At 37.7% G+C, this 26,020-nt stretch overlaps 1 protein-coding gene across 6 annotated transcripts in view; it reads left to right on the forward strand.

Moving 5' to 3' along the window:
• Positions 1–26,020, forward strand: part of CCSER2 (coiled-coil serine rich protein 2) — a 68,281-nt gene that overhangs the window by 22,919 nt on the left and 19,342 nt on the right. For all 6 annotated transcript variants that reach the window (XM_065843034.2, XM_065843039.2, XM_065843040.2 and 3 more), the window contains exons 5-10: positions 3,077–3,167; positions 9,797–9,959; positions 10,612–10,807; positions 19,875–19,958; positions 22,424–22,510; positions 23,804–23,902. In XM_065843034.2, the coding sequence (XP_065699106.1) occupies positions 3,077–3,167; positions 9,797–9,959; positions 10,612–10,807; positions 19,875–19,958; positions 22,424–22,510; positions 23,804–23,902 (720 nt within the window). The remainder of the gene's footprint in view (positions 1–3,076; positions 3,168–9,796; positions 9,960–10,611; positions 10,808–19,874; positions 19,959–22,423; positions 22,511–23,803; positions 23,903–26,020) is intronic.

Below are 26,020 nucleotides of genomic sequence, written 5' to 3' on the forward strand. Positions count from 1 at the left end.
AGGTATTCAGAGCATAAAGCACATCTAGAATTTATTTGCAAAAGTATGCTTTAGTAAAGCATAAGACTTGTAATGCATTTTGACACTATAGACATGAATCAGTTTCAGATGCAAAATAGAGCAATTTTCTTCTCATTTCAAATATTACAACAAATCACGTAAACCCAGCATAATTGTGTCATAAGCTTTTATTGGTCCACATATTTTTATGTTTAATAGAGAGGAAGTGTAGACATCTATCCTTTTTCTAATTTGGACACATCGTAATTTATTTTTAGTTGCATTATATACTTAGCTCAAGAAATGGAAAAGCTGAGAATCAGACCTCATGCCTGTGTCTCAATAGGAAGCTACACTGAACTTAAATTGGGGGACTGAAAAATACTGCTCCTTGGTGCAAGAGAGAGCTTATGATGTACGTAGCATGAAGAATTTTTAGGATCTGAACTTTTTAAAAAGAATGTTTTGCTACTGGAGTTCATTGTGATGGACATGAATTTATCCTGAGCTTTAAACTTGTTCAGTTTCAACAAAAGTAGTTGCTCTACAGTACCCCAATTTTCAAAGCATTGGTCTTAAGAACTTAGTATTCTTATCCTTCTTGAGAAAGAGATTCTGGACTCTGTTTCCCACAAATCAGGGAGAAAACCCAAGCTGTTGTAGATGAGCTGTTGGTGTGTGCTTGGTGAACCTGTGGTAAGAGCAAAGTACAATCACTATAGAAAGAACAACATTGCACAATGTTAATGTGACCTCACTAAATGTGGTGTGATAGTTCACCAGCCTTAACTTTACCTCTCTCTTTAAAATAGTCTCCCATCTCCTTATGCAATATGAGGGTTCCCTGCTGTTGGGGTTCTTACACCAGTAGTCACAGATCATCCGTTTCTCACCTAATGGTTCTCCTGGTCTGCTGCAGTAGGAGAACAGAGCACTGCTGCCTGTGCTCACTTGAAAACCTTTCTGGAGGGAGAGCCTGGGGGCAGAACTCTAGTTTGACTTGAGATTTCACTGTCCCAAATTTAATCTCTTTCTAGATTGTACCACCTTGAAAATCTAGTGCTAAATAGGCCTTGTGAAGTTACATGGCCCTTTTAATATGCATTTTTCTTTTCAGCTACACAAATAGGATACTTCTCATACTGTAACTTTTAATAATTGTTGAAATCTGTAATATTCTGTAGGGTTGGACCTGATGTACTTTTGAAGAATTTATTTCCTGCTCTGTTTGAGCTTCTTTCTCAGAATTGCTTCCTGATGATGGGGGCTGTTAAGCACACATTATTAACACAACTGCTTCCATGTAGTTAACTTGAGGTCATTACACAGTAGTAAGAATAACAATGGAAGTCTGTAAATATAGGTTTTATATGTAATAATATGTTGATGAAGCCTGTGCTTTAGCTGTTTCAGGATGACACTGCTGACACGTACGTTTCCCTGGTAGACGGCATTGGGAAGTGCTCCAAGCAAATTCCCACCTGTCCCAGGGATTACAAAGGTTTCATATTCCCAATTGTGTTTGGTAGCATGGAGCTGCCTCAGTGCTGCAGGGATGGGTAATTAGGGAAGCATAATGAGATGTGCTGCTGACAGAAAAGTATGTTTGGCATCTCAGATGGTGACCTTCTCTGACATCATTAAACTTCTGAAGTTCTGATACAAAGATAGTAAATTGGCTTATCTAAGTTTATTTGTTAATACTCTGGCATACTACGTTTTTATATTGTGCTTTTTTAATGCTTTTGCACAGTAATTTCAAACATTTTTCAACTTTCTTATATGTTTGTGGTCACTGTAACTTTTGTCATGCTCATTAAGGTTCCTGCAATAGAAGAAAATAATGCTTAATCATATTAATTTGAAAGATCAAAGCATGGGATAGAAACAATGTATCAATTAAATAACCAAAGCTGCCTCTCACATGTGCCTACATTTTGCAGAATAGATTTAAAAATAGGTTTTAGTTAAAAATTTTCTAGTTCCTGGAAAAATGTAAATTAATGGGAACAAAAGGAAGTAAATATATACAAGCAGTTTGTTCTTCTAAATGCTGAATCCATGTTTCCTTTAAATGGCTTCTGTTTCTCTGGGAAGCTTTTCCATTGTTTTTTTTATTATTCACAGTGCCCTGATATGTATTTTTTCTTTTTTTTTCTGTAAATACTTAGAATTCTATATGCAAACAAAATAATTCAGGTAAGACTTTGAAATATAACAAAAGCAGGTGGTTCTGTGTCGAGTATTTCATCTTTCCTTTATATTGCTCATGTTTTACGAAGTGCATATTAACTATTTTAACCTCATCCTCTCACTCCTAAGTCAATAAATAACTTCCTCTGCAGAAAAGTAGAACATGTAATGTCCGGTCACCAAAAAATTAAAATATACTTGGCTCTTTCCACCATTTGTATTACAGTGGTCCTTAGTGAACACTATGGGAAGACTGCTGAAAAACACTTGGAGCAACAGTTTAAACAAATGCCTATTAGTGTTCTTTTCACTTACACATCTGACAAAGCGAATATAATAAATGGGAGCCAGCAAAAGGATAGCTTTTCAAATTAATGTTGTTTTGCAGTGTATTGGCAGTCTGTGTGCAAGTGTTCGGTTAAGTATTTAATGATCACTTTTTTATCCATTGAGAAATAATTAGTAAAACAATTAATATTGGGTAATTTTTTTCTAATATTGGTCCCAGGAGAATCATCTTTAGGTGTAGCTGTCAAACCTAAAAAATCTGCATTTCTGCTCTTAGAAAAGAGGCAGATGTGAAGTGCTTGAGTCTGATCATGGACATTAAAGCTGTGGTGCTTTTTTGTGGTAAATTTGAAAACAGAGCTTAAGAGTTAGAGCTGTATAACCATTAACAGTTTCCCTAGGCTTACTTTGTACTGTGATCACGAGGTACAGATGGTCTCAGATAAGGTTGATCTCAACCTCTAAAGAGAGGAAGCTGCTGATAACATTGGATATTTGTACAGTATGATGGAACAAAGCTTTGAAATAAACTTATGACAGTAGGGTAAATGAAATATTGTGAAAACATCTGTATTTCCCATTTTCTTTCTTAAAGGATATCTTGAATAATCTTGATTCATGTGATCTTGAAGATGATGATCTCATGCTTGATGTTGACCTGCCTGAGGACTCGCCTCATGACAAAGGTCAGTGAATTGGCCCAGCAACATTACTGTGAAACTGCATTACAGGCTTCAGAGATTTTTGATTTGTGTTGTTCTGACTTCTGCTTTAATAAACCAAAGCACTCTTTAAATTGTTTTTCCTTTAAGTAACAACCCTTTCTTTTCTGAAATGTAGGTTTTGTGACATTTTTGTTCCCCCAAATACAAATCTTGTATTGGAAGGATTTTTGAATTTAGAAATTAACTGCGTTTTATAAAAATGCAACCTTGCTGCACACTGTTAGTTTCTTAAAATTATTTTAGTAGAATAAATTTCAAATTAGTCCTTCAGTCTCATGCTTTAGCTATATTTGAAAATATTGGAACGTTTTTTTTCAGCTTTGGTGAATGACAGCGTAATTATTTTTGAGGTAATAGTTTTCTTCTATGAAATGACAATATCTCCTAATATATTTTCTAGAATTCAGGGTAACAGAAGCCTTAAGATTTGAAGTGTATTTTTTCTTGTTGTCAGCGAGGATGCCCACAAACTTTTCACAGGGAGCATAGTGGTATGTAGGTGCTACTAAAATAATACCTAGTTCATTCTAGCCTAGATTTGTAAGGCAAATAATTGCCATGCTTTCTTAAATCCTGACCTCAAAAAGTTCAAAGGCATTTGCTTTTGGTCATTCCTGTTGTAAGAATTGTCACTGTCATGTGAATATGGGTATTAGCTTTACCTCCATGTTCAGCAGAGGCTGATAATATCTTCAAATGAACAGAAAGGTTGGATGTGGAGCCATGCAATGTCCTGCCCTGTACAAACAGGCACTGAAAGGAAAAAGGCTTTCCTTATTTTGTGCACTGTTCAGCTGCCTGCTCCAGCTTGGGGAAATACACTTTTTTTGAGAGGGGCAGGAATTAGCTGGGCTCATTTGGAGAGCTTTAAACTAGGCTCGAAGGGGGATGGGGTTGTAGCTGAGCTCGTCCCAGTGGGGCAGCATTCTAAAATGGATGAGGACCGAGTGGCCTCCTGTGCCCCTAAGGAGAAATTGGTGTGCTCTTCTCGCTCCCTGAACTGCCTGTACACCAATGCGCGCAGCATGGGGAATAAGCAGGAGGAGTTAGAATCCTATGTTTGGTCGGGAGATTATGATCTGGTGGCAATTACAGAAACATGGTGGGACAGTTCACATGACTGGAATGTGGTCATGGATGGCTATGCCCTTTTCAGGAAAGACAGGCCAGCCAGGCGTGGTGGTGGGGTTGCTCTCTATGTGAGAGAGCAACTGCAATGTACTAAATTCTGCCCAGGAGTGGATGAGGAGCAAGTTGAGAGTGTATGGGTCAGGATCAAGAGACAGGCTGGCAGGCGTGATACGGTTGTAGGTGTCTATTACAGGCCACCAGATCAGGCTGAGGAAGTTGATGAGGCCTTCTATGCGCAGCTGAGAGTGGCCTCACAGTCACAGGTCCTGGTTGTTGTGGGTGATTTTAACTTCCCTGATGTTTGCTGGAAGGACCGTCCAGCCAGCCACCCACAGTCCAGGAGGTTCCTCCAGTGCATTGATGATAACTTCGTCATGCAGATGGTGGAGGAGCCGACCAGGAGAGGTGCACTGCTGGATCTCATCCTCACTAATAAAGAGAGTCTGGTCGAAGCAGTAAAGGTTGAGGGCTGCCTGGGTTGCAGTTACCACGAGATGGTGGAGTTCAGCATCTTGTGTGGCAGGAACAGAATAGCAAGTAGAATTGCAACCCTGGACTTTAGCAGGGCTAACTTCAGCCTTTTCAAGCAATTGCTGGGGGAAATCCCATGGGCAAGACTGCTTGAAGGAAAAGGGGCCCAAGATAGCTGGATTGCATTCAGAGATTGCTTCTTCCACGCTCAGGATCAGAGCATCCCCACGCGTAGGAAGTTGAGGAAGGGAGCCAGGAGGCCTGTGTGGTTGAGTAGGGATCTGTTTGGTATGCTCAAGCAGAAGAGGAGAGTTTACAGGTCATGGAAGTAGGGGCTGGCCCCTTGGGAGGAATATAAGGCTGCTATTAGAGGATGTAGGAAGGCAGCTAGGATAGCCAAGGCCTCCTTAGAATTACAACTGGCGAGAGGGATCAAGAACAGCAAAAAGAACTTTTTCAAATACATAGCAGATAAAACTAATACCAGAGGCAATGTAGGCCCACTGATGAATGAGGTGGGTGCCCTGGTGGTGGAAGACACAGAGAAGGCAGAATTGCTGAATGCCTTCTTTGTCTCTGTCTACTCTGCTGGAGGCTGTCCTGGGGAGCCCTGTACCCCTGAGACCCTGGATGAAGCCAGGTCAATGGAGGAGTTTGCTTTAGTCAATGAGGACTGGGTTAGGGAGCAATTAAATAGTCTGGACATCCATAAATCCATGGGTCCAGATGGGACGCATCCGCGGGTGCTGAGGGAGCTGGCTGAAGTCATTGCTAGACTGCTCTCCATCATCTTTGTCAAGTCTTGGGAAATGGGAGAGGTGCCTGAGGATTGGAGGAAAGCAAATGTCACTCCAGTCTTCAAAAAGGGCAAGAAGGAGGACCCGGGTAATTATAGACCGGTCAGCCTCACCTCTGTCCCTGGGAAAGTAGTGGAACAGCTTATCCTTAGTGTCATCTCGAGGCATATCAGGGATAAGAGGGTCATTAGGGGCAGTCAGCATGGCTTTACCAAGGGTAAGTCATGCTTGACCAACCTCATAGCCTTTTATGAGAATGTAACAAGGTGGATGGATGATGGCAGAGTGGTGGATGTGGTTTACCTTGACTTCAGTAAAGCCTTTGACACAGTCATTAACGATTTGGACGAGGGAATTGAGTGTACTATCAGCAAGTTTGCTGATGACACTAAGCTGGGAGGAGTGGCTGACAGACCAGAAGGCTGTGCTGCCATTCAGTGGGGCCTGGACAGGCTGGAGAGTTGGGTGGCGAATAACCTGATGAAATTTAACAAGGGAAAGTGTAGAATCCTGCATCTGGGCAGGAACAACCCCAGGTTCCAGTATAGGTTGGGAAATTACATATTAGAGAGCAGTGTAGGGGAAAGGGACCTGGGAGTCCTGATGGACAACAGGATGACCATGAGCCAACACTGTGTCCTTGTGGTCAGGAAGGCCAATGGCATCCTTGGGTGTATTACAAGGCGGGTGGTCAGTAGATCGAGAGAGGTCCTCCTTCCCCTCTACTCCGCCCTGGTGAGACCCCATCTGGAATATTGTGTCCAGTTCTAGGCCCCTCAGTTCAAGAAGGACAGGGAACTGCTGGAGAGGGTCCAGCGTAGGGCAACAAAGATGATGAAGGGAGTGGAGCATCTCCCTTATGAAGAAAGGCTGAGGGAGCTGGGTCTCTGTAGTTTGGAGAAGAGGAGACTGAGGGATGACTTTATTAATGTTTATAAATACATAAAGGGTGAGTGCCATGAAAATGGAGCCAGGCTCTTCTCAGTGGCAAACAATGATAGGACAAGGAGTAATGGGATCAAGCTGGAACACAAGAGGTTCCACTTAAATTTGAGAAAAAAATCTTCTCAGTGAGGGTGACAGAGCACTGGAACAGGCTGCCCAGGGAGGTTGTGGAGTCTCCTTCCCTGGAGACATTCAAAGCCCGCCTGGACACACTCCTGTGCAACCTCACCTAGGCGTTCCTGCTCCAGCAGGGGGATTGGACTAGATGATCTTTTGAGGTCCCTTCCAATCCCAAACATACTGTGATACCTTTGAATTCTTTGGATGAAGACTGTTGCTTGTAAGTTAGCTATAAAGCCAGATTAGCAGTAAATAAATACATAGTCTTCCATCTACTGCTGTGGTGGCACAATGTGTTTTAACAGTGTGCACACAGGAAGTGCAATACTTAATGTTTTATGTCTCAGAATAAGATTTCCAAAACACTTGTGTGAAAGGCACTTATTGATAATGGTGCTAGTATTCAACTCTTCAGCCCAGATAAGTGTACAGTTTTTATTTTTTACATTTTTAGATTTCCAGAATGGATAACAATTCAAGCCTAGGGAAGGAGCTGTGACCATGAGCCAGCACTGTGCCCTTGTGGCCAAGAAGGCCAATGGTACCTGGGGTGGATTAGAAGGGGGGTGGTTAGTAAGTCGAGAGAGGTTCTCCTGCCCTTCTACTCTGCCCTGGTGAGACTGCACCTCGAATATTGTGTCCAGTTCTGGGCCCCTCAGTTCAAGAAGGACAGGGAACTGCTGGAGAGAGTCCAGTGCAGGGCAACAAAGATGATTAAGGGAGTGGAGCATCTCCCTTATGAGGAAAGGCTGAGGGAGCTGGGGTTCTTTAGCTTGGAGGAGACTGAGACCTTATTAGTGTTTACAAAGATATGAAGGGTGAGTGTCCCAAGGATGGAGCCAGGCTCTTCTTGGTGACAACCAACAGTAGGACAAGGCGTAATGGGTTCAAACTGGAACACAGAAGGTTCCACTTAAATTTGAGAAGAAACTTCTTCTCAGTGAGGGTATCAGAACACTGGAACAGGCTGCCCGGAGGGGTTGTGGAGTCTCCTACTCTGGAGACATTCAGATCCCGCCTGGAGACATTCCTGTGTAGCCTCATTTAAGTGTTCCTGCTCCAGCACGGGGATTGGACTGGATGATCTTTTGTCCCTTCCAATCCCTGACATTGTGTGTTCTGTGTGAATATTTTTTCAATAAGGATAATTATAATTCTATTGGGAAAAACTAAGAAGCTATTTTAAAGGGTAGATTAATTTAAGTGTCCTTGTTTATTAAATAAGTCCTGCATCTGCATCAGTAATTCCATGTCAAATTATTAATTTAAAAACTGTTAAAAATCTATGCATTTTAAAGGTGAGTGTTTGCCACAAAAATATAAAAAGTTGATGTTTACCACTTAATCTAGACACAAGTGAAATAAAGTTTTTAATTCACTGCTTTCCTAATTGCATTAATATAATAAATTTATATCTACTTTAACTTCCAGAGCTAAGTATCAATGTTTGTGTAGCTGGAATATGTTTTGGGACTTTGACAATCTGCTGTGTAAACTGCTGATTCAGGAGGAGGAACTTCAAATTTGAGGTCAATATTAGCTAACTAATGTTATTTTAGGCATTTTTTGAAAGTTTGGTTCCCATATCAGGAAAGTGTGGCATAAACTGGGTATCTCTGCTATAACTGCTTCATAGCTGGAGATCAGTACATTTTTAACAAAGAGAAAAATTCAAGAAGAATTCAAAAGCCACCACCAGGCTTTCCCGTATGTAAACATGACCACCTAAAAAAGGAAAATTTATTCTTTCTTAATAGCCACGTGTCTTTACTTGGTGTCTCAATTTCATTTTCCAAAACTGAAAATCATCATAATAAAATTATTTATAAACTTATTGAGGGATTATTTTGAATAGGCCCACTTGAATTTTCATCTGTTATGCAGAAGGATGCTTCTAAAGGAAAATAAATCTTCTGTTACTTTACGTTAACAAGTTTATTTATTTACCCTTTTTTTTTTTTTTTTGGTTACTGAACTGGGTAATCAAAACTGGATTGGAGATATGAGTGTTTGTTATAATATTATTTAACAACACTTCTTGCCAACACTTTTTTGTAATTACATGTGACTCCACTGACGTCAGCCTCTGAAGACTTTCCAGGTCTCCGGAAACTCTCCTGGTTTCACTTTGGAGTCTGGGGTGCCACTGTGACGCTATGAATAGAAGCAGTTCTAGCTCAACAAGTATGCAGGGAGTGAGGGTGGCAGTTTGAAGCCACAGGGTGAAATCTGGGCTGGGTTCCCAGCCCTGCGCAGGCTGAGCTGAGCAGGAAGAAAGGCCTGAGTGTGAGCGGCTGGTGCACAACTAGGGCCGAGTGGGCAGAGTCTAACTATGTTCTCCTGTGTAGAGTTTCTCTCCTAGCAAAGGACTGACAATGTGAGGAAAAACTCCTTGGGTAAGTGAAGGAGAAAGTGCCATGGCAGAACAGCAGTTTCTAACTCTTTTTCTGCTGCGTCTGACTGCACGGACAGCAGTTGTTTTGGCTTTGTTTCTAGTGGTTTACAAGCTGTTGCCAAATATAGCTTTTGTTCCCTTAAGAAGTTTGTGGAATCTGCTTTGCTTTGCAGAGATTAGCATTTTGAAGAGATTTTGTTTACTTGTTTTTAAATCATGCTTGTTGTCTAGGTAAATAAAGATTAAATGTTTCTCAAGTGAAAAAAACAAATAAGTTTAGTAGGATGAGATAGACATGTATTTTAAGTAATGAAACTGTTCTGTTTTGGAACCAAGTACTGGCCTTTTTCTAAAATGTCGTCTTTCCGTGTTTGTCTGTTTGAACTCTTTAAAGTTCACTGTCACTAGAAAGGACAGGGAAGAGTTACTCTCCCCATAGCTGTATCTCCTCCAAATAATTTTCTGCTTTAACCAGAAATACAGTTAAGGCTGAATTCTGTAGTTTCTGCTACAGGTTACTCTTATTCTTGTAACAAGTTTATATGCTGGTAAAAATGTGACATCATTACAGAAGTCTGCTTGACAGTTCTAAAGTGCATACATGTTTGGATCAGTTAGAAATTAAAATCCACAGGTTTTACACTGCATCTGTTACCAGCACATAGTGTTTTATTTACAAGGTCTTAGGAACAGACTTCGTAATTTTTATTTTTACTTTATGCTCTCTGTAGAGGAATGTGAAAATATGAGCCGTTATGACAGACAAGACAGAAATGCTAGGCAACATCAGGAAGGATTCTGGAAAAGAACACCACAACAGCGATGGAATGCACAGGATCACTATCATCTTGGCCATACTGATCACTACATCCATGGTAAAAATGATTTGAACAGGTAAAGGACTTGTCTGTCTTCTCCCAAACAATTAAAATGCTGTGATGAGAAATCTCTTTTGTCCCTACAGGATCTCAAGTGACACTGAGTACATGACATTTTCAGAATAGTTGTCTATCTATAAATAGCATGTCTGAGTGGGAGCATCACTGAGATTTATAACAGTTTACTTTCGAAACCTGTTTCTGTCGCAGTTTGTAAGATTTGTTACTTGTGTTTATACAGTATTATAAATGCTTGATTAAATTACTATATGTGTTTCATGGGAAAACATTACACTGTCTTATTACTTGCACTTTGTAAGTTTGGATAGCTTTTTACTTATTCTTTTGTTTTTAAGTGTAATCCTATAGTTCTTAAAGGCTAGCTTGAATGACAGATTTTCTAGAAATCCCAATGAACATCTGGTTTTAGGGTACTGTAGTTAGTGTGTGAGAGATTTATGCAAGTGAGAAGGAAAGCCCAACATTTAAGTGAAATAGCACTGCCTTTGATTTATTTATTTTCTGCTCTATGCCACAGCATATAGCCCATGTTACCTAGAACTTTCTTACTAAATGCTCTTCTAGCTCTAGTTTATCATCAATGTATGTGTTTGGTTTGGTTTTAAATTTGTTTTGCTTTGGTGGGTTTGTTTGTTTGGGTTTTTTAGGGGATCAAACTACCTAGAATCTCCTGTTGGCCACTTCGAAAGCTACGGAGCACCAAATTTTTGCCAGGGTCCTAGACAGCTGGTGGGCTTAGCAGAGAATACTGTGATGCTTGATGAAATGACTCTTCGGCACATGGTCCAAGACTGCACAGCTGTAAAAACTCAGTTGTTGAAACTGAAGAGATTGCTGCACCAGGTGAGCTGTTTAAATGGAACAAAAACAGAAAAGCATGTTGGAGAGTGAGCCCAGATGGGCTGATTTTCTGTTTGGCTGTATTAGGTTATTGTCATTTCCTTTATACATTGAATTACAGTGTTCAAGAAAGTGTACACTTTTTATTGCTATTTAAAATAGTACTTGTTCTGCTTCTTTGGCGTTTTACAGACTGGAAAAAATATTAATTATTGTTATTCTGCTTCTCTGAGGAAATACTGTGAAATTAAAAAAACAAAACAAACAAAAAAACCAGTGGATGTGAAGACAAGCTTTTTCTTAAGATCCTAAAAAGCTGGGAGTAAAAACCAAAATATTAAAAAAAAATTAAAATCAATCCCATTGATCAAACTTGTATTCAGCAAGTCAGTGCTAATAGATTTTTATTAAGGCTTTGTTTTCCTCATTCTTTTTATGTTTGCTGTGTGTTTCGACAAGAAGCCTAGCAAATCCTGCTGGGTCATGTCTATTGGAAGTGCTCAAATGTAACCTTTCTAGTGTATGAAATCACTGAATTGCCATAAGCTTTTAAGAAGTATTTTCATTTCACCCCGAAACTTGGCAAATTGTGGGAGCTGCTAAATGCTGGATGACTCAACAGCAGTATGGGATTTCAGCTACAAAAATGACTTTGCTACCTTAAAAGCCCATCAGACTTTCCTTGGAGGCATATACAGATTAGCATTGGAAAGTATTTTTATGATGTTCTCTCTCATACTGGATTTAATGCTGTTCTTTACTAACAGGATAATTTAATGGAAATAAGTTTGCCCTAAAAATAAAACACTAAAACAAAAAACAACAAAACAAAAAGCAAATGAACCTTGAGGCTAATTCCAGGGTCTGACTGTGCCTTTTGGAAATGTGATCATTTGCTTCCTGTGGTAACTGAGAATCCTGGAGATGTTTTTGCACTGACAAAATCAGAAATACAATTGTATGAAAAACAATGTGGTGTCAGAAAGGGAAAATGTGTTCTTAGAGCTTAATGTCTGAGTAGCGGACTGCAGAGCTGTGCCGCCCAACAGCCTCAAGCGTGCAATCAGTACAAGAGATAGCAGAGAACTTTTTATCCAGAGCTTTTAATGCCTTTAACACAAGGATAATTAAGCAACTAGATAATCTGTGTATGTGTAGTTCATTGTGTAAAGGCGTCTGCGTTATAGCCAAGTAGTGTGTGGCCCTGCAGAGTATTGTGTTTTAAATCTTGATCTAGTTTATACTAGATAGACTTCTCTAAAATGCTACAGAATATAATCCTTGCCTCAAATAGCTCTGATTAAGTTTCTTGGAAAGAACTTACAGAAGAAACAGTTACTTCTAACAGGTATGTTGTTTAAAATTTGCTGCTTCTCTTGCTAAAATCTTGATCTTCTCCCTCTCTGTAATAGCGCGTTTTGTAATAAGTATTATTCTTCCCTTCATTTTATTCTTCCCACGTATACTGCTCTGTATGTGCCTGATCTAACCACCCTCTGTTTTGATTCACTGCTTCTAAAACTTATCACTGTACTTCTGAATGTTTATTTTCTACTCTCCTGTGTTATCCACCCTTTTAATCAAACAATATGAATAGTAATGTGAAAGTAAATTGACCTGATGCAGAGGGGAAAACTTTAGACCTTTACTACCTTTATTTACTAAACAATTAGAGTAAAACTTTTATGAAACTTGTTTCATTATTTTAAGTGTTAAAGTTTTCCTGAAAATATTGAGCTTTATAATAACAGAAATGAATAAATATATTGGAATTCTTTTTTTTTTTCTTTCTGTGAAGAACAGAAATGTAATTTGGAAAACAATTACATGAACTTTAGTAGTCTGAACACTGAACTAGGACTTGATCTCAATCTGGATTCTGTGTCAGGCCACTTACAAATTGTTAAAAGCAAGATGCAAGTTAGCTCTTTTTCGAACACTAGCTTTAGTAAAGGAAGCAGAAGTTCTTACATTTGCTTCATCTGTATTATACATTTAAATGTATAAGTGTTACCTTTTTCTATTACTTTAAAGCAAAATTATTTAATTTGGATAGATAGAAAAGCGACTGCAGTCAGGTTTTAGGCAGGAGGTCCCACAGGAACAGTTATAGTAGGGTAGTAAGGTATGGTAATTAAATTCCATTTTATACAAGTATCTAATCAACTGTAGTGTGACTTAGTGTAGAGCATAGCATGTAATAAGTGTATACCTGGCAAATTCCTAGGGAGGCATGATGTGCTATACTGGATTCATTGCTGTGACTGTAGCTCATATAACCATATAGAAGTTATCTTGAACATTACTAGCAGCATAGCTGCAACAGCATGGGTTGGGTGTTGTGTTCCCAGTTCTGCTTGGAAAACTAAGTAGCTATTTGAGTAGTGTGGCCTTCTCTGGAGGTGTGAACAGGATAACACTGCCAGCAGTACAGTACCCGCACTGTCTGCTGTTCCCCACATACTGCCAGCTTTCTGTGTCTTCCAATGGTGAAATCAGGAATAGGAGTCCATCTCATGCAGAGTTGTTTAGAATGTTCACTGTAGTAAATATTCTTTGCTTTTGCAATAATGTTCTACTGGCTTATATGAAGTGAAAAAAATGTACGTTCTTCTTGCACTAAATTCAGCTGTATTTACAGGGAGATGTTGCTGAATGTTCTTAATGCCTAACTGGAGCACTAACTTTAAGAAGGAAATGCTTTGGATGTGTAACTCTAGTAATAATTGACATTTAAATGTTAATGCCTTTAAAATGCTGACTAAGGTACTTCATTTTCATGCTTAATAGTAAATAAGTTTTATTCTGATCTCAAAAATTTCTTCTTCCTCCTCGGTTTCTCAAACTTGCTACTCTAGGTTGAGGCTGCAAGGCTAATATGTTAGAATATCCTCATTTAAATAAGAATTGTACTATTTCTGGTGGCCTGGTGCCTTTGCTCTAGGCAAGGATTGAACATTCTCTGTGGTAGTTTCCTCTGGAGACTGGCAGCAGTTATTCAGAACCACCCTGGCTTGTCTCAGATAAGCACTTACTGATATTTCAAGGAGGACTGAAACATGAAGTGGTTCGCAGAACTCTGAGATCTGTGAAGCCCTTTTATCTGGGGGAGACAAGTTTTATACAAAATGTTCCTTTTGGCTTACCTTTTGTGAATGGAAAATAAATTCTGTTTTGTGAGCACAAATCTTCATTGTAACTTGCCAGATATGACTGGGCTATTTATGTGAAGAGGTATGAATGAAAAAATGTCTGTAGTGCAAAATTGTTAAATGCACCAATAGGCTTTCTGCTGAGGCTTTAGATTAGTAAGTCACTTGCATACCTTTGAAGTACATATTCATTGTGTTCTTTTCTTTTTGCATCTGATGAGATCTGTCGGAGATATTTACCTTTTATAGGAAGCCTGAGGACAAGGAAGAAAATTATTTAATTAATGAAATAGAAAGGTTTCTTTGTGTCATGTATGAAGTTGTGTAAACTGCACCTACAATTGCTACTTGTTTTTTTTCTTAGCCACAAAATGGATCCTCTTAGCGACTTAACTGTACTTGGAAAAAACAAAAACAAAGAAATCAAAGAACAATAGCAAACAAATTTGGCAAACTTTAAGTTTACACATTTAGTTAGCTGTTGGGCTATCATTGTAACTGTTTGACTGGAGGCAGTGGAAGCTGCATGACACTTGTTTGTATCAGTATTTGCATGAAACTACACTCAAAACACGAAGTAGTCAGCAGGTAAATAGCACCTGCTTTAATAAACCTTGATAAACTTTAGAAACATTTAGCATTTTTCAACTTATTAATGAACTATAGGTGCTGGAATGTTGAAAGAATTCTCAACATGAAATTGTTAGTACACGACTAATAGTGTATTATTTTTAAATTGTCCATGTTAAAAGGCAGGTTATCCTGTTTGGGAACCACAAGAGAACTGCTGAAAATGCATTTGCTTCTAATGGGTTGATTTTTGGAACAGAAGAATTTAAAATATGCCAGTATAATGAAAACAACTGTTGTCTTTAAACTTTGAGCTTTGAGACAATATGGAAGATTTCTTCTGAGAGAGAATACCGTTCATCTCTTCTGTTATTCTAGAAGTTCTACAATTTTTCTTTAGTTTTCAAGTGCTTTAAACTGAAGCCCACAAGTAATATCTCCCGGAGAAAGCAAGGGGAAAAGGGAAGATGGAAAGGATAGGCAGTGAGAACACTGCACCCTCTGTGTGCTGTAGAGAAGATGCGTGTTTATAATGTTGAAATATGTTCCAGGGACTATTGTGATGTATTTAGTCACAGAGCTTGACTTTTCTTTTGGTTGTGATTTCTTGTTTGTTTGTTTTTTGGTTTTTAATTTTTAAAACAGAGGCACATAAAATGAGAACAGGTAACTGTTTAGAGGATGGGAGCAAAGACAAGCAAATGTGGTGGTTTTGAGCTGCTGAACTGTTGATCAGCAGAAATACAGCAGTGCTCGAAGCCAAACAATCTATAGCAGGTAAACTGCTGCTGTGAAAAATCAGCACAGTAGGTTGAAAGGCTTTTTATTAGGTCATTCTTCACTAAATACTTGTATTTGGTACAGATGATTATTTTTGAAGAAGTGTCACTAAATAAAAATCAATGTTTAGTATTCTGTTTACCAAAAGCACTACGTTAGTTCTTTAGTGAATTTGTAAGGTGAAGTGAGCACCAGGATTTGTGTGTAATTCATACTAAAGATTTCACACTTGTAAAATATTGGCATGAGAGCCTGTTAAGTCCAGCCACTCAAATTCAGGTTTCACTTTGTTGTTGTTTGGGTGAACTGTGGTGTACCCATGACAGCCATAATGGAGGCTTATTCCCATAACCTCCAGCTCCTGTTCTTCAGGCAGACTAAAAATGACAGATGCAGACTTACGAATATAATAAAGTGCTTCAATTTAGGCTGTAACATGGGTATGCAAAAGTGTTTGACATGTAGAAAATTATCCAGAGGAACAAGATGCATGATAGTGTTAACACTCAGGGGAGAAAGGGTTGTTACATACTTTACCTACATGCGCACTTAAAAATTTGGATATATAACTCTCACTGAGTTAATCCTGAAACAAACAAAAAAATCAGCTGGTTTGTAGAATATTAAGTTGGTATTGCTTTTCTCAGCAGATACCCTTGAAAAGCAATATGAAGCTGGAATCGTATTCAGCATGAACTCAGGCTACTTTGATATCACAGTTGTAAAGCTTTAGACGTTCCTCTGGATTTGGTGTATAGGCAGCATGCTGATAAATACTGAAATGTTAGAGTGGTGGTGAATTGTACCTCTTCACATGTGTCTTCAAAAAGTTATTCTAAAGCTTTTTATCACAGCAACCTTGTACTCTTTGAGTATTCTAATGTTTGAAGGGAGTTTATGTTGATTTCTTCCCCCTTGCAAGCACCTGTTCCCTTTATGTAGCTATTAGTAAATTTAGGATGATTTTTCTGAGCCTTGCTGGGGTATTTTCTAATGGCTTTTGACTCCAGCTTTGCTGGAATTTTGTAAGCCACTTTGAAACATATCCTGAGGCATGTGGGTACCTCAGTTTATGACAGAGGGACCACCCCAAGCTGGCCAAAAGATGAAGTGTATGTAAGTGATTGAGTTGAAAATCACTGTGGACAGGTGGTGATTCAAATGGGTCTCTGATACTTGGAGCAACAAGAAAAGAACTGTGAAATGATCACTCACTACTGTATTACTTGACTGTTTCTTGAATGAGCATATTCTTAGTTAAACATTGCATGCAAATATATATATATGAATTTGTATCAGGTTAAAATAATCTATAACTGAAGACTATCCCTGCGTAACTAATGTTATGTCTGCCACATAAGCCCTCTGTCATTTTACATCCTGCAGGTTATTTTCATGCCTAAACTGCCAGTAATGTTTAAAAATAACTGTTCTAGGAATGGCAGAATATATGAGGTTTGAGTTGTTTGAGTTGCAATGTTTTAAATTTAGGAAAGAGTTACAAAGATTAGCAACGATTTTTTCCTTCTATTGCTGTTGTTTTTTTCAAAAGCATTCTTCTGCTGAGGGAACTAGATTAAAATGTTTGCTGCTTATATTTATAAGTGGAACTTATTTTTCGATGCACTTGATAAACATTTGGGTTTGATATGACTAAAAATCCTATCCAGAGTTCTTGTTTTTGCAAGCATGTTTTACATTTGGCACAAGATTAGCACAACTGCTCTGAAGACGTGCTTACAGTAGAATAAATAGTGTATTCCACTGTTGTAAAACTGTTAGTCAGGTGATAACCAACAGGTAACAGCTTTTTATATTGCCTATTGCAATGTGATGATGCCTTTAAAAAGCTTATTGTAATTTTACCTAAAGATTAAAAGTATATGTTTTCTCAGTTTCCAAAATTTGATGATATCTTATCATATAATTTCTAGGCTACCAAAACCAGGATATATGTGTAACCAATTGCATCATTTGTTTTGCCAATTCTATTGGTTTTTGCCAATTTTTTTTTTTTTTTTTTTTTATGGATAGCCTTATTCTACTGATCTTTTTTTTTCCCCCCCCATCTCATTTTAGCACTATGATAAGCAAAACAAGAAAAGGTTTATAGATTAATCCTAGCATACTTTCACAGTAGAATCCTTAAGTTTCCACTGATAGTGTTAGAACTGATTTTTTTTTTTTTTTTTTTTTCACTTGCCCTGTGTTCATTGTATTTATGAAGATAATTCAGACACTGGTAAGGGAATTGATGCAGGTGACCTTAGTTCTTGCTTTGCTAGTGGGTATTAGTCAGGTATAGCACAGGCTGGAGTACTTGATTTAAAGCACCAGAGAATATGTGGCACACTGGATTTCTTTGCAATTAGGTCTTAATCTGCTGTTATAGATTCTTTTTTTATTGCTCCACTTGTATGCATTTTAATGGGAAAATAAGGTATACCGAAGGTATCAGAGCTTAAAAGCCATGCAAGATACTTTTGCTTGAAATAGTTTGTCTTGTGTGTTTTTTTTTTTTTCCATTCCCGTGATTACTCCCTCACAGTTATAGCTGTGACTGATACACATTTTCTTCTGAGTGTATTTGTTTTAATAGTTGTTTAAAATAAGAAATGTTGGTGAACTCTGTTAAATGTAGAATATAGGATAAATATAAAATATAACCTGTTAATCTGTAAATGATTCTATAATTGCCACTTATTTCCTCTAGCATTTTAGAAATATTTTGGATTAAATAGTGGTTGTTTGTTTGTGATATTACTGTGCAAATTATTTCAAAACACTGTATTAGCACTTGTTCATAACAGACTATAAGCTGTTCCCTCATCAGCCTGTTACTTGCTGGTGATTTGTCCAGAAGGGACAAGCAGCTACTTGTGAATTGAATACAACTGTATGTTGGGTGGTGGAAGCTGAAATGTTTGATTTGGTAAGGAGTCAGAAGCCTTGAAATTTGATTGCTCTCACAATTAATAGTCTTTAGAAAAAAAAAAGCCGAGAAGTTTTTAAAGAAGCCAAACCTGCAAGATATAAAATGGCATTTAAGTGATGGAAATTAAATTTAGCTGTCTGTAGTACAGTGAAACCAATCTGGAATTGTGTGACAGTTGTTACTATTTTTATCTTTTAAGCTTGGTGGTAGTTGTGCTTATTTTGCCCCCAGGTAATGGTGACTATAGGAACAAGTGAAAATGTAATTGCTGAAATTTCTTCAATTTTAATTTCTTGCTCTTTTTTTAAATTTTATTTTATTTTTTTTTTCTTCCAGACAATCTCTTTGGTGTTTCTTTGCAGTTTAGTGAAAAATGTATAAGAAATGTTTCATATGGATTAAAAAGCAAAAGAGATACCTCATAGACATAAAGAACATGAACAGGTCTATTTTGTGTTTTTTCCCTTGATTGATTTTTAGCATTTGAGCTGCAGTTTTATTCTTGTGGTTTTAGGGAGTTGCTGGCTCAGCCTCAGAGTGGTTTTGGTCAGGTTTTGGGATATGCTGTTCTTATATTCTACAAATGCAATCTTAGGCAGTGAGTCACTGGGTAAAGAAACTCCCCTCTAAGACCCCTCATAAATAAAGGAGAAAAAGGTAGAAGACTCATTGATTTATTTAAGAAAATAGCAGATAGAGGAGACGGACAGAAAAGAGTTGGAAAAATCTTTTTACATCAAGGAGACGGGGGTTATGATCTTCAATGGCCGTAAAATACCTGTACTGTCATTATACTGTAGTTTTGTGGCTCACACGGGTTGGACAAAACATGAAGGTGCCAACGTGAGAATATGTCACAAGAATTCATCATCACTTGTTCAGTTTGTGCCTTGGGTTTGTAACCTACTGAACCTTTTCAGGATTGAGCACCACAGCCTCAGAGCTGCCTGTGCTTTTGTCGTGAGCGTGTAAGTGCTTCAGGACATAACCAGGCAATCATCTTTTGGCAACTTTGGTTGTTTCTGTTTCTCCCTGCGGTGTTTAATTTCGGAATTCATGACTGTCATGACAGGAGAATGAACACTGTGTGGATCCAGTTTTTATCATTGATATGAAGTTCTCATGGCTGTGAATTAATTTTGTATTAGTCTGTCCAGTAGCAAATGTTGCTTTTTTTTTTTTTAAGAATTCTCAGCTGAACTATGTTGGTTCTATATTTTGATATTGCTCAGACATAGTATTTGAATGGATACTGATGGAAATGAAGCTTTTACAATCACATAGCATCACCTGATATAGAATCATAGGATATAATACATTTGAACACAATGGCTGTTTTCTTGCCAGATTTTTGTGCAAAGTCAACGCACTTGGACATAGCTGCAGCTGTTCCGTCGGCTTTGTGAGGAGAGGGAGGCTGTTCATGGCCCTTGTTTGGGCACTGCACGCACGCTGCAGCAATGGATGCTTTCCTGTTGGGGGAAAAATAAAAGAAAATTCGCAGTGAGAGGTGTCAAACTTTGTAACAGGTTCCACAAAGAGATGATTTGTTTCCACCTTTAAAGGTGAGTTTGCAAAGGAGTTGTTTCAACAAGTAGTTTGAGCTTTTGTTCTTGTTTTTATTCTTTAATAGAACGATGAAAATGTGTCACTCCAGGACATCGCACTCTCAGTTCCGTCAAGTCCAGAACCACAAGAAGCTGAGTCACCTTTTAAGGTAAACAAAACTGATTTGCTCTACAGAATAAGAGACACAAACCTGTTTGTGTTTAAAAAAAGCAGAGAGTTCTGTGTCACTGTGAAGTACTGCTGCTTGCTTCTTTGATTTATTTAAATGCAACCTAGCAAGTGGTCTATTGAAATAAACCTAGCAAGTGTTTATATACATTATCTTCTTAGTTTTGTTAAAATGGAAAGGCTTGAGCTGTTAAAATACATCCTTACAGATGCTAACACAGTGTAAATAATTAAAATAAGTTTGGTTTTGGGTATTTGCAACAGTAGTGGGAATTAACAGCTGAAGAGTAACTTCTTTCAAAAATAATCTGCCTGCTAGATAAGTGTTAGAATTTGAAAAGACAATGTTTGCTTTGAAGTGTAATCACACCATACTTATTCCCTTGATCTTTCATTACATTTATTGTTGACTTTAGTTTAAAATTCTTCCATCTAAAATAAGTTTTCCCTGAGATAATGCAAGTATTGCAGACCTAACTGGAAAACAATGTGAACCCCGCAAAGTCAAAGATGTGTTTATTGATTTAGAATGGGTATTAAAGGAAGAAGCAATCTCATTGGATATTCCAAAAAAGATCATCTTTTATGGTCACAGACTTGTAATGTTGTGCTTTCTACAGTGCTAAGGTTTTATAGCATTGCTTGAGGCTCTTATTGTAAAATCAATACAGAAGGATCACTAATCCTGCACTGATGGTAGGGGAACAATACTTGCTGAAGATATAATGAAATTAGAAATACTTCTTGAAAGACAAGAACACTTACAGTCTTATTCCACTTTGAAAGTCATCTGTCCAAATTGTCGTTTCAGGCTTTACGAGGTCTGCCAAAGCTGTAGATCCATATGCATCATTCTCTAGCAGCCCTGCTTTCTACATTATTAATGTTTAGCCCTTCTTTTTTCTTTAATTGTTGTCTGCTGCATTTGTGGTGCTTGTCCTTCTACAATCAATCACCTCCCTTAAAATCTTAGACTTAATTCCTAGAGGAAAAAGTATTGCTTTTAAACTTAATAACAAAAAAATGCTGGGTTTAACTGACATTTTGAGTTGTCACTTCTTTACCTGATACTGTCATGTGGTTTGAAAAACTGCACAGCAAATCAGTCTGGGTGTTGTCCTAAAGCAGTAACTAATAACATCTGCAGTGAAACTGAAATAGTGGATGTATGCTACTAAATGGAAGTGTGCCCCTTAATTTATGGCCTGGATATAATGGCACAGTTATAAAATATGTTACAATTACAGTATGATGAAGAAAAAAAACCTTTTTTTGAATCAATCTTGGATATTTCCCAAATTTTTTTAGTCTCTGAACTTTGTGTAAAGTCTTCAGTTTTTAGTAGGATGTATTCAAATCAGTTGTGCATAACTATGTTTCTAAATGATTTTCTTTTTTGCTTCTCTTATTTTCTATTAATGATAAGTTCACTTAAGATTAAACCTTCAGTATTTTTTTGTTGTTGTAGAAAGAAGCATATAGGTAGTATTTGGCTAGGGATGTTCATCTTCAAGATGCCCTTCACCAGTATAACAGATGAATTACTGCACCAAAAATGTAGCTGATTTACTTACTGTTGAGGGTTTAGATTGCAGGGTGACAATAAAACCCTGGCAGATGTACTGTTAACCTCCTCTCCCCCCGCTCTTCCGCCTTTTACTCCTCCTTCTCCCCCCTTCCCACTAAGGACAGGCGATCAGGAGGAAAAGGAGGACAGAGAGAAGAGAGTTGAAAAATTAAAAATGTTTTACTAATGCTACTAATAGGAATAGAGAAAATAATACCAAATATACAAAACCGATCTTGAAAGTCTCAGCAACTGTAGAGCCGGCACCCAAAGTCCTGGACTGGACTCTGAAGCCAAACAGAGCTGGATTCAGTCTCTCACTAGGCCTCAGTTTGCAGGGACGACTCGCAAGGTCCTCTCCTAATGTCAACCATAAGCAAAAGGGAAAAAAGGGATGAGATCCTCATGATCTCCCACTTTCACATGAAGTATTCACGTGAATGGAATGTTATACACAGTTGGTCAGTTTCTTGGTCACCTGTTTCTGGTTGCCCCTCTGGTGAGCTGTCCATCCATGCTTATCAATAACTTCACATTCCATTGCTATGTTTACCAAAACATGCATCTGGTTCTCCAGGAAAATGCAGCTAATATGAAAGCTTTAGCTGACAGGCAAATTCACTAAAAAAGAAACTTGTTTTTTAACAAAACTAGGACACTTACATAGCCTGAAAATTTAGTGGATCAGCTCAACTGTCTTTTAAAGAGACTTTTAGTCAAGTTACAGCCCATCTCACCATGTGAATAAGGGGAGGAAACCATATATTGATGTTACTGTCAGTCCTCTGTGAACACCTGATATAATGTCCTGTAGAAGTGTTGATTTAGATTGTGTAGAACTTACAGAAAACCTGTTATTGTCCACTGTCCCACTGCAGATGGATGATCTGCTGAATGAGATCAGGCAGCTTAAAGATGAACTGAAGAAGAAGGATGAAACAATCAACCAATTAGAGCATCAACTTGTAAGCATTACACTAAATGTTTAATGGTATTTAAGCTATGCACTGCAGAGTGTAACTTCAATAGGTAATTCTTATGAGGGCTTTAGGAGGACTAGAGGTCTAATTTTTTTGCTATACTTTCATTATAGCCAAAGCAGATTTGGGTTCTGTTTAGACCCACCTGTCTCAGGGGTCTGTAACGTTTTGGTTAGCAGACCAATTCTACATGTTCTAGTGTGTGTGCAGCTGTATACCTGGGACCTTTAATTCTGTAGGTGACTCATGATTTGTATGTGTGACAGTACGCAAAGATATTTATGTGATTGTTAGATATATTTCGTTTCCAAAACAAACACTTTAAACATAAAATGATAGAAGCTGTTCAGAAATAGCAATGAGCAAAGATAAGGCTTAAACTTATGCTTAAACTATGATTAAAATTAACAAGTATCAGGCCTATCATTCTGCTTGAAGTTTTGTGGTTTTCTCCCCTCTCCTTTCCCCTACTGTCCATTACTTCAATAAAGATTTCCACCATAGAATTTAAGGCCAAGTGAGGTAATATTCAAAGTTGATTCTTTTTTAAAATGAAACAAAGTATGTTGAATAGTAAGATTAAATTGGCCAAATAGATACAAGTTATGGAGTCACTCTTATCATAAATCAGGTTGAGGCAGACACGTACAAACAAAACTGTCATATGCCTTTTCGCTTTTAGCTCTTGTTCCGAGTGTACTTTGGATTTTGCCATGCCTGTCTCTGCGTTTGGTTCTGGTAAACTCACCTGCTGTGACAATTCTTATAAAAGAGCCCCATGTTTTCAAGCCACAGCAAGATATTAAAAGTAGGGTAGGTGAAATGCCAAGGGATGCACACGATATTTATTTATCATGTCTGGAGACAGTCTTTTGTGACTCTAATGAAATCTCTCCTTCCTGGTAGGTGATATACCTAATTACTGTAGTATCTGAAAACTTTGTTGCAGCTAAGGAGCTCTGCTGGAAGGATGGGTAAAACTTTTATTCATAGTTATTGGAAGGTGGCTTAAAGAATGTGGTGCTTCAGAAATCTAGGTGAATCAAAAGCCCTTTCCAAAAGTCAAATTTTGTCCTAAATTATTTCTAAATCAATTTTGTGGTATATTTGTAGTTGTGCATCACTGTAAAGACTAGTTTCTACATTTTAATCATATTGTGCTGCATTTCAAAGTCATACATGGTGTTTGAATACTGGATCTTGACTGTGCTTTTCAAGCGTCTTAGTTATTTTCTAACTAATTCTTATTTCTCTTTCTCTTTTTTTGGGATGATTAAGGCCACTAGATGTAACTGCCAGAAAGACAGTCAAAAACCTAGAGGGACAACGTGCATGTATGCTGACAAATTTACGCAAACCTCCTGGAGGAGAAGTTCTGTGAGTAAAATCTGCCATTCCTTCTTGGATGTGACTTTCTGCATTTCATTCCCCAAGCTTATGACATTTGCTGTCATACCAGTTGGCATCATGTGAGAAGTTCTGTGCTGTATGAGAGCAGTCTCCTTCCTGTGCTGCGTTCCTTGCATTCTTTTGCAAGCCTTTTATTTAAATATTTGTTACAAACATTTCTTTTAAAATAAGTAATTAAACTTTATAAATGTCTTACTAAAATAATCACCCTCTGCACTATTTAAATTACAGTCAACTCAAGCTGTATATCTAATAATATATAAGATATTTTCCTATATCTTGACTTTAAAGTCATAGATAGCTGTATATTGTTGTTTTTCTGGTTAAAATCTCATCATTGCTGTGTTCACATTTGTTGCAGAAAGCAGCAGAATATTCCAAGTTTCAGTCCATAAGTGTAAAAACAAGTGTTAGTATTTTTATTAATAATTTGTTTGAAGAACGTGACTCATTAAAAAATTATTGGGTGAAAATCACTTTGACAAAGGACATTGTCATTCCCATACCTTGTTGCATGGATCACATTTGCTTCCATTATACATAACTTGGCATTCTTCATAGAATACTAATAGAACAATAAAGATGGGGGTGGGACAACATTTTATATCATATATCGTAAGGAATTATTTTTGAATGATGAGCAAGGTTTTTGTCAGTCATCAGCAAATAGTCTTTGGATCTTGAAGGTAGTGCTCTAGCTCGAGAGTCTTAAGAGATTTCCTTAAAACATTAAAGGGTTAGATTGTTTTGTTTGTTTGTTTTTACCCTGCCTGAAGTTACTTAATGTAAGATTGTAAGTAAAGATAAATCACTCCTGCTGTCCTTCTAAAGTACTAGCGCTAGGATAGAAATACAACCCCACTGTGTGTTCACTGGGTGGTAGCAAACACCCTTGTCCTGTTGATGAAGCTTTCTGACTGTTTCCTGTCTGATATGAACCCATGAAAAGAGATCATAATGTTAAGTCACCTTTAGTTTGCTCTGACACCTCTGTTCCAGAAAGTATGTGTAAGATGTTTGATGTTTATCTCATTTGTTCCTGTTTTCCTATTATGTTGTAGCTTTTGAGCCCTTGTATTGTTTCTGTTTTCCAAGTTTCAGTTTCTTATCCTGGTGATCTTCATTTGATGTTTTTGTGTGTTACGCTGTTACTGGGTTAGTGGCTATTGTTTCCATGCTCCTTTTTTTCATATCATTTTCCACAAATTCAGAAACAGATTAGTAACTATTGAAAGTTAGTTGCTAACTACAGAAGCTTTAGTTTGAGCAACCTGTGGTATTAATTGATAGGACAAAGACATTGGAGAAGATAGGTAATGGGGGTTGTTATCTCAGGTAAAAGTCATTTAGCCCAGTTGTCTGGTTTGGTCAGGTCGAAGGATATTTCTTCTAAATTATTCAGTAGCTTTGTTAAAAACAACACTTTTTTGTCCTGAGGAAATTTGAGTTAAGGGAAAATACGGTGCATTTTTGTTGTTATTTTGTTTTGGGTTTTTTTTGTTTTCTTTTTTTAAGTGTCCCTACTGTATCCCCTCCTGTCTTCATGGTTGGTTGTGTGTGGGTATATGTATACGTATGTATGGGGTACACATACATATGCGTGTAGGTGTATGCTCATTACATGTGCCTTATAAACATCTCATTAGAAATTACAAACATCTCATTAGAAATTGATAGGAGCTCCTTAATGTGGGATTTCTTAAAGGGCATTGATATGTTTCCTGGCATGGCTTAATAGAGGTATAAATGTTCAAAAGGCCTTGGCATGAAATCGTTGTTGATCTAGAACCCAGTGACATAAACTGTCACTTACCATAGAAAGGAGAGACGATTGGCTCGATTTTCTTGAGGCAGGAATAGGATAAATGGAAATAGCATGAGACACCTGAGTAAAATGCTTTCTCACTAAAGAAAACCTCTTACAGAAAATAATGTTGGGCTTTAATAACGTTCCTGTTCAGTTTAATAAAATTATCTTGAACTGAGAGCACAGGCTGGGAGAAATCACATTTATTAATCCTAAATGTGTGTGACTTATGAAATGTAGTTAATGTTTATGAAATGAAGATTTTTATGTAGGCTACA

Source organism: Patagioenas fasciata, chromosome 8, assembly GCF_037038585.1.
Source record: "Patagioenas fasciata isolate bPatFas1 chromosome 8, bPatFas1.hap1, whole genome shotgun sequence".
In the NCBI taxonomy this organism is placed as follows: Eukaryota; Metazoa; Chordata; class Aves; order Columbiformes; family Columbidae; genus Patagioenas; species Patagioenas fasciata.